The sequence below is a fragment of the Sabethes cyaneus genome, chromosome 2, assembly GCF_943734655.1.
Source record: "Sabethes cyaneus chromosome 2, idSabCyanKW18_F2, whole genome shotgun sequence".
In the NCBI taxonomy this organism is placed as follows: domain Eukaryota; kingdom Metazoa; phylum Arthropoda; class Insecta; order Diptera; family Culicidae; genus Sabethes; species Sabethes cyaneus.
In genome coordinates this window covers 206,810,791-206,819,641 of record NC_071354.1, presented here as the reverse complement: position 1 = coordinate 206,819,641, position 8,851 = coordinate 206,810,791, and the positions used below count along the sequence as shown (strand labels likewise).

General features: G+C 41.9%; 1 protein-coding gene across 1 annotated transcript; it reads right to left on the bottom strand.

The window, feature by feature from the left end:
* Positions 1–5,572: 5,572 nt before the first annotated feature.
* Positions 5,573–7,516, bottom strand: LOC128736585 (uncharacterized). Its single transcript, XM_053831075.1, has 5 exons — positions 7,460–7,516; positions 6,715–6,868; positions 6,487–6,658; positions 6,366–6,422; positions 5,573–6,290 (listed from the first exon to the last, which is right to left on the bottom strand). The coding sequence occupies exons 1-5, from the start codon at positions 7,514–7,516 to the stop codon at positions 5,573–5,575; spliced, it is 1,158 nt and encodes a 385-aa protein (XP_053687050.1).
* Positions 7,517–8,851: the final 1,335 nt, after the last annotated feature.

Sequence of the window (8,851 nt, the reverse complement as noted above, 5' to 3'; positions counted from 1 at the left end):
CCTCTACCACTCCTAGTTCGTCGCCGTAAACGGTTACCGTCCGTAGGAGACACGCGTTTGTTTCATTTGAGCCTCTTCCTTTCATGTATTTGGTCTTCGACACTTTTAATTTTAGCCCAATTCTCCTAGACTCTGCTTTCAGTTTGGCGTAGATTGCCTCCGCCGTCGCAAAGTTCCTGGCTATGATATCGAAGTCATCTGCAAAGCCTAGAAGTTGGCTACCCTTGATAAAAATCGTGCCTCTCGTTTCGATGCCCGCTCATCGGACCACCCCCTCAAGAGCGATGTTAAACAGTATGCAGGGTAAACCGTTACCTTGTCACAACACTCGCCGCGTCTGGAAGGGACTTGAGAGTGTCCCAGAGATGCGTACGAAACACATTCAATAAAGCAGAAATCAAGAAATCAATAAAGATGTGATGCATTGACACGTTGTACTCCCGACATTTCTACAAGATCTGCCGGATAGTAAATATTTGGTCCGTAGTTGCGCGAGCCCCATGGAACCCGCCTGATAATTCCCTACGAAACTTTGTGTTATCGGTGACAACCGGCGTAACAGGATCTGGGAGAGTACCTTGTAGGCGGCGTTTACCAGCGTAATACCGGGATAGTTGCAGCAGTCTAGCCGATCACCCTTTTTGTAGATGGGACAAACCACTCCTTCCATCCATTCCTCCGGTAGCTTTTCCTCCAAATCCTCGAAATAACCCTTTGATAGCGTTTCTCCGCCATGTTTATAAAGCTCTGCCGGTAGGCGGTCCTTCCCAGCGGCTTTATTGGTCTTCAGCAGGCCGATTTCTCGTTCGACTTCGTGGAGATCAGGTGATAGGACATTACTATCTTCCATGGGCGCTCCTAGGTTAATTTCCGTTTCGCCTCCTTCTGCGACTACGCCATTGAGGTGTTCATTGAAGAACATGATCAACCATAATTTGTTAATTTGAATCAAAAAACAAGCCAATTTAGTCCCTAAGATGATCAGCATTTCCTCCTATCAACGCTAATATGCAGAGATATAGCACCCTACACGCTTGGTGTTGGAGGCATTCTTGAAGTGAGTGGAAAAAGTTCGCATTTTTCCTCTGCTGTGTTTGCACTACGGATACCGAAAACATATTTACGGACAGTCCTTCCTCGTTTTTCTTGGAATTCATCAACGACCAGAATAATTTGGGTTTCTACGTAAACTAGATTGTCTATTCGAAAAATGAATCTTTTGTACAGGAGTCAATTTTAAGTTCTGTAATTTGTAACATAAAGTCCCATAAAATTAAAATTAAATAAAAAAATATTTAAAAAAATGTATATTTGGTTGGTTGATAGGAGTTAGGCTTAGTATTGTTAAAAGTTTAAAAAAAAATCCCCTCCTCGAGACGCCGTCACTACCAAGCCTTGGTAGCAGCGGAACTTCCAATAAAAAAAAGAGAAAAAAACGCACAAATCTCGGGACGCGGCAGTAGGAAAAAAAGTCAACGGCAGGCTTTCGGTCTCTTGGGCTTGATCCCTCATTGACTTCAGACGTGCGAGCTGTCTGAAGTTTGCTTTACCTAGTGCGTATAAGGCTACGAAAGCGAAGTTTTCGGAGTTAAAGTCGGTCGCGGAATTACTCGATAGCCGTTTCGCTATATCTGTGTCGGCGGGTCAGGAGCGTTAATCGGGTTTTATTACTACAAGCTGGCCGATCCCTGACCAGTAGTTCGATAACGTAGTGAAGTGACAAAGAGCGCGAAACTGAAACCACGTGTCCACGGAATGGGATGGCCACCGATTAGTAGGTCGACTCCGGAGCACACCGCCAGTCCGCAACGCGAAAGAAGCGGTGCAAAATCAGGACCGCTGAAGTGGCGTGCCGAGTGGGCGAAGTGTTTGAGGCCTCGCCGTGTAATCCGTGGATCGAAAGCGATATAGAGCGCGGCACGAGGGAGGGGATAGTGCCTTTGTAAAATTACTCTCGGAAGATCGGAAGTGTAGGCAGCCCCTGGTTTGAAGGTAAGTCTTGCATGCTCATTCTGTAAAAGTTAAACACTAACTTACAAATTGTTGCTAGCTATTTTAAACTGTCTAACTACTAACTGTATTTTCGTAGAGCAGAAGATCTGATGCGATTCAAAAAGTGCAAATGAGTCACACGCTGCTGGTTTTCGAAATGATTTACGAGTGTACACACAATCGGAGATATGTGTTTCATAGTTTGGGTAACATGACTAACAGCATCGTTAACATTAGCGAATTTGTCAAGGTAACTTCAATCGAACGGACTGATTGCTTCTGCTAAACTAGAAAAAATCGCCCTGAAATAATCGAGGCCACTAGAGTCAAAAATATCTTCAAATTCAATAGAAACTGGCAAATCTACTACCGTTTCCACAGCGGCATGTTCAGTGTCAAATGGAAATACAGGATGTTCAGCTTCATGGACCGAGCAAAATGAGTTTGCAGATTTGTTGGGCTTAAGGGGCCGTTCAATAATTACGTAAGGGCTTTTTCCTCATTTTTGAACCCCCATTTTTGAAACAGTTAACAAAGTTTAAACAAGTTTATAAAAACCAAAGTTCAAAAAATTTAATAAAAAAAAACAATATCCATTATCTGTTGTAAATGCCTTTATGGCCCACTCACGAACGGGACGTATTTCAGCATTGAGGTTGTCAATAAATGTTGGTGTATGCTCAAAAACTCACTAGCGTTCACTTAATTCGCATTGATCCACTCTAAATCGTCTAAACACGTGTCCTCGTCAAGTAGCGTACAAAGAACTTCTTTGCCTCTTTTAGATGACACGCGACATGGTCTTATGTTGGAATTGGCACTCCGTTGCGTCTAATGTACAGATCTGTAATAATCACCCGCGGTTTGCTTTGAAGCAAAATACTGACCCCACTCTGGTCACATGCGGCATTCAAGATCTTTAGAAACAGAAGAACAATACATCCCAAGAGACATTTTTGTTGTATAGTAGCTTAGCACTAGTTCCTTTGGTACAGCTATACATTAGTTGAATAAGCTACTTTTAAACAAAAATGTTTCTCGTGATAGCATAAGGGATTTTGCGGCTGCCTTGCGGGATTGAGATAAGCAATTGCAACGAAATATGTTGGAATAATCCAGCTTTCACGAGCGATAATGGCGGCTGATGGGTACAACTTTCTGAAGGGCGTAGTTAGGTTATGACATTCAATGCAGGAGCGGTTACTGCGGTTACTATGGAAGCCACTACGGTTGTTTGGAGATTGGTAAACATTGTTTAATTTTCGCAGACCAGCCGAAAAGGAATTTAGTTGAAGAAATCGAATTTTTGTACTTTCTTGGCTATTATTTTGTGAAATAGTCTTTGCATTGGGTTAATGTGACAATATTTCAGCAAAGAATAGTTACAAAACTGCGCTTCCGTATAACTAAATTCCTTTTCGGCTGGTCTGCGAAAACTAAATAATGTTTACATTTTTCCACTCAACCAGCAAACAACCGTAGTGGTTTCCATAGTAACCGCAGTAACCGCTCTTGCATTGAATGTCAAAACCGAGCTGTGCCCTTCAGAAAGTTGTACCCATCAGCCATCCTAATCGCTCGTGGATTTTGTAAGATTTCTCGGAACACCCCCTCCCCCCATTGTGCCTTACGTAATTAGTGCACGGCCCCAAACAAGATCATACGGGACTTTCTATTGACTACCATATTTATCTGCGCTGGACCTTGCAAGTAGAAACCGTCTACTACCTATATAGGGAACGGGAGGGTATTTTTAGCCCATTAAGCGGTAGCCTAAACAATATTCAGGAATTACGTTGAAACTATATTCATTCGAGACAAGAATTTATACCAGTTGATAGAATAATATTTACTGAATATCGGCGTGTATTTTGGTCTTAATGAAACGCTACTGAATTTGAGTTATAGTCGCGAGAAATGATGAAGTCGCTGCGGCTAAATTGGGCCCATTTTCTATAGTGGTGTCCGTGTTTTTTAAATCGGCACAGGGATTAGATGCTTTTCAAAAACATATCAAAAGAGAGACCGATGGATAACGTGTCGGTATTGCCTAGATACCGGCTCATTGAAGATAACAAGTTTTGCAGTGACAACAGCTTGCTGCTGGCGCTAGTGTATCATTGAATTGCACATATACATTAGCATAAGAAGCAAGTGGTTGTCACTCAAATACTAGCTATGTCAACACGATAGAAGAGTTTCAGGCGCAACTGCATCACATCTTGGTAGTAGTGTAAATAAAGCACCATATGCTGAAATTAAAAACAAAATGCTGTAGACTGTTAGTGAATTAAAATTGATTTCATCAATTTTTGTGTTCTTGGGGAATTTTTGTGTTCTTACGTGATGAAAAGAAGTAGAATTGTTCTTTGACAACATATTCACAACTGTTTAGTTGCTAGAATAAGTAAACATTATCACAATTGTGTGTTTTCCAAACCATCATCTAGGATACGCGTAAACGATTGCTGCTGCTTTTTTCAGCCTGAGTACGTGCCAAACAGTAGTTCTGATGTTTATTGAATCAAATTAAGCAAATTACTTACATTTTAATGAAAATAGTTATAACACATTAAAGTTTATGAGTGCTACATTCGTTTCAGTATTGTTATATAGCTGCATAGTTTTTATTTGGGAAAACGCAGTAAAAAAAGGTAATGTATGCCGAATTTAGTAGCGTGCGGGAAGTACCCTCCCGTAGCCTACCACAGGCCCCGCTGATTCAGATGCACTTGAATGCGTATTTGTAGCAACAAATTGGGTTAAAATGCGTTTATACCGCCGTGAGAAACGTAAGAGAGGGGACGCAATAGAATCTCTCATTTGCACATTGATCCTTTTGACATAAGTTGCACGTGATTTGTTCATGTTTTAGTCAAGATTTTAGTCAACACGCAAAATAATCCATCACACGTCCTTTCCACCTGAAAAATCACGTAAATTTCTCTACTGGGAGTTACGTTACTTTCAGTTGAACATTATTGGAACATACAATAATAACTATCTGTTTTCCACGTGAATGCACGCATACTAATGCAAACTACGTTGAACATTCACATAAATTTTCCCGTAAATTTAAATTAGACGTGAAAATTATTTTGAGTGTACAAGAGCAGTGTTAGCAGTGGCGGTCAGCTGTTTAAACATCTTCTGGAAGCAATATTACCGTATTTGAACGAAAGGTGTTTTTGGCGGAGTACAAACGGATAACGGAGAGTGGCGTAGGCGTATGAACCACGAGTTTCCGGCACTACTTGACGAGATTCCAATCCTACACCTGGTGAAAGTTGGGGGTCTACGGTGGGCCGGCCACGTCACAAGAATGACGGACAAATGTGCAGTGGAATCCGTTCTCTTCAAGAACCCTACCGGCACCAGGAATAGAGGGGCCCAACGTGCTAGATGGTCCGACCACGTTGAGGTTCTTTCAGAACCAGTGCATATTCTACTAATTAGTCGTAAAGCTCCGGATATTTATTAGCTCTCAATTAGTAAACATTCACAATCTACGATTCAAATAAATTACATTACATTAAAATAAATTACTACAAACGAGTTCGGTCCATTGTTTCGTCGCAGATTACCGCATCCGATTGCTTCCACCAACAACATTTCCTATCGTTACGGTTGGCGTTGGTGGCGTTGTCGACGACGTTGATGCCGTCCCGTAGAACACTTCTCGCTTGCGGCTCTCCAGAAAATCATCCAACCAATCGTCCATGCCGTCCCGTGTCTTATAGCCATGTTTCCTCCTGGTGGTGGTGATACCTCGGCGTTTCGTCGTTGGGATGCGGTTTCCCATCGTTCCCATCTGGAGGGGCATGTCGCCGTAAACACCGGCCGGGACACCCGTATCGACTCCGTACGCACCGGGTCGATTGAGACCGGAAAACTGTTGCTGGAGGTATTGGGGAGATTGTACGCGATTTGGGTTGAACCAAGTGGCGAACGGATTGTTCTGCGGGAAGTATTGACCAAACTGTGTTTGGGCAGTGTTGATGAAGTTGCCAAAAGGAGAGGTGATTGTACTGAATGCACTATCCTGAGGTAGAATTGCGGGGAAAGTCGATTGTGGGTTGTAAAAGTTCGAAGGATTCAAGTTCGATGGAAGTTGATTGAAGTAATTGCTGAAAAAGTTTCCATTAATCGGAGCGTCATAGGCCGGTACACCATATGGATATTGAATTAATCCTTGCGATGGGTAATATTGTTGGTTTTTGATGTGACTTAATATGGCAGTTGTGTACTGGGGATCAACGTAGTTCGGATTCAGTACAGGGTTGTAAGTTGGTGGGACGAATTGCGGATACGGATTGGCTGCAGCTCCCACGGGCAGCTCGATGGAGTTCCCCTGGGTTTCGAGTGGAGTAAAGTGTCCCGGAACTGTTGCGATGAGCTGGCCGTCCGCACGTTTGATCTCAGTGTTTGCGCTGTAAATTTTCACAATTTATGTTTGTGTAAAATTTGTAAGTGAAGGTTCAGGTTCACACTTACCGATAGCCGTATTCATCGGCTATAAATTTTGTGATTATTACGCTTCCATCCGGCTGCAGGTAACCGTACGATCCCCGAACGGTGCCATTTTGAAGCTTTTCCTCATCTCGAAACTGAACATTTCCCGTTGCCGGATCCTCTATCTCATAGCCAAACGCATACGTTCCAGGTCCTGAAATGTTTCGTTAAAATATTGCAACTAATTGGACGTCTATTTCACGTGCTTACCATAGGGATTGGGAATGTTGTAGGACGGGTACTCGATCGACTGGATCCGTTGAACGTAATTTGATGGAAACTGCCGCACAAGTCGTGCTGTGCGATGTTTTGGCTGGTGTTCTTCGATAGCATACGTGCAGGCGACTACCGTCGCGATGAATATCTATGGATGATGAAGAAAGGATATTGAGTAAAAATATAATTTACATTTCACGTTATGAGTTCACTATTTGAGATAGGTTAACAATTTGAGTTAGGTTAAATAACTTTATTGATTAAACGGATTTTTATTCGTCGAAGATGGAAAATTAGCTCTTTAGGTAACTTGGCCGTCGAAAAAAATAAGACCAATCTATACTCTTATTTCATATCCGACTCTATAGACTTTTCCGTATATTTGGAAGCTAATTTTATAATGATTCGACCTAGGCGATTAAAAAAATACTTTGTTTTAAGTTCAATCCGCTTAATCCAGTTTATAAAGTTGGTTTAGCATTTCATTATATTCTATGAATTTGATAGCTAATTTTGAATTAAATCTATTAATTTCGAACATTGCAAACATTGCGAACATCTTAATTTTCCGTAGATTTTGTCGGAAAAGTTTCGGTCGTTCTTTTATTTTGCATCAGTTGTTCTCTTATTTCAATTATTTCAACCTCTCTTAATTTTTTCTACTTTTTTGTGTCTGGCTAAATATGACATATCATACTGAAAATAACTTCTTGGTAATTGATAATTTCTTTAGTTATACCTTAGCCAACTCATCTATTAGAATCACAATCATCAAAAATGGAAAACCTTGAGACATAGTAAAGATTGAGTTCACATTGAAGTAGTACACCAATTAAAAATATAAATTGATCTAGCTTGAAGATAACTCGCACAAAATACCCACTTAATTGACATGTTCGGTCAATATTGGCCAAGTATTAATCCACACTTGCCGATATCTCCCTTTCATCGTTCGCTGGCTCTTCAGTCTCAAGATGATGTCAAGTGCAGATAATTATAAACAACAATCTTTCCCGTCAATTGCTTGCCAACAAATTGAGACCGATGAATCCGGTGCTGGTGGGCGACTTGCTCCTTTCGGCTTGGCAAACGTGAACGTATGGCCATATGTATTTTCACAACGCCGCCCGACACGCCCGCATTGCCAGTTCCACATTTCACTTTGCACCTTCCGCGCAAACATCATGGTAGGTGACTGTTGGCCAGGTCAAAGCTTGCCATCTGATCGCAGCGCAACAACCACGTATCATCCCATCTTGACGGGCGGCGTGTGAGTCTTTCCGATCTTCCACCCACCCACTATCGCACATGCACACGTACGTGCCGCAATCCTACCTGCACGCACTCACACGGCAGCGATTGATTATTTTTTACGACCGGCGTCCGACTGCGAAAACGGCTTTCTTCCCAATGCAGTTTTTTTGGCAATCAGTGGGCACCAAATGAATATTAAACTTACACCAGTTTGATGGTAGTCAATCGTATCTCAGCGGGATACGATGATTGCGCTTCAAACCAAGGTGTCAAATGAGACCGTCAGAGGATGCTTCTCGGGAGCCGGAGGTTGACCCTGTCGCACAATGGCTCTGTCAATTTTGTATAAAAATCGTTTGATGTATGTCTTTATTGAGGTCTGGTTTATATTTAATTTCTGAAACTAAACCTGGTTCGAAACTGAATGGACAAATCATGTAAATTTGCTATTTGATTGCATTTCGTACAGAACTAATAATCAATAAGCTAGTATTCTCTTAGATTGAGGGATTAAACGCACCATCAGGATATTTTCATTACAATCCAAGAAACTGTACAGCTAAAGTATGCAAATGATACAGTTTTTGTGCATAGCAATGAGCATATTAAACCTTTAGGTACAGCTGTCAGTTTTAGTAAGAAATTGCAGATCATATCTCGCTCAAAAGAGTTTTGGGGATCGTGTGGTCTAATTTCCTCACAAACGCGTACTCATTCTTTCGAACCCTCGCTCTTATTTATTCATGCACTGCAACGAGCTTTGCGAGTGCGAGTGTGTGTTTAGCTAACAGCTACGGTCGTCGCTCTCGTTCGTCACAGAAGCCCGAGATGCTGATACCAATTACTCGCGAGGGTTCGCACTCCCGCCCATGAATAA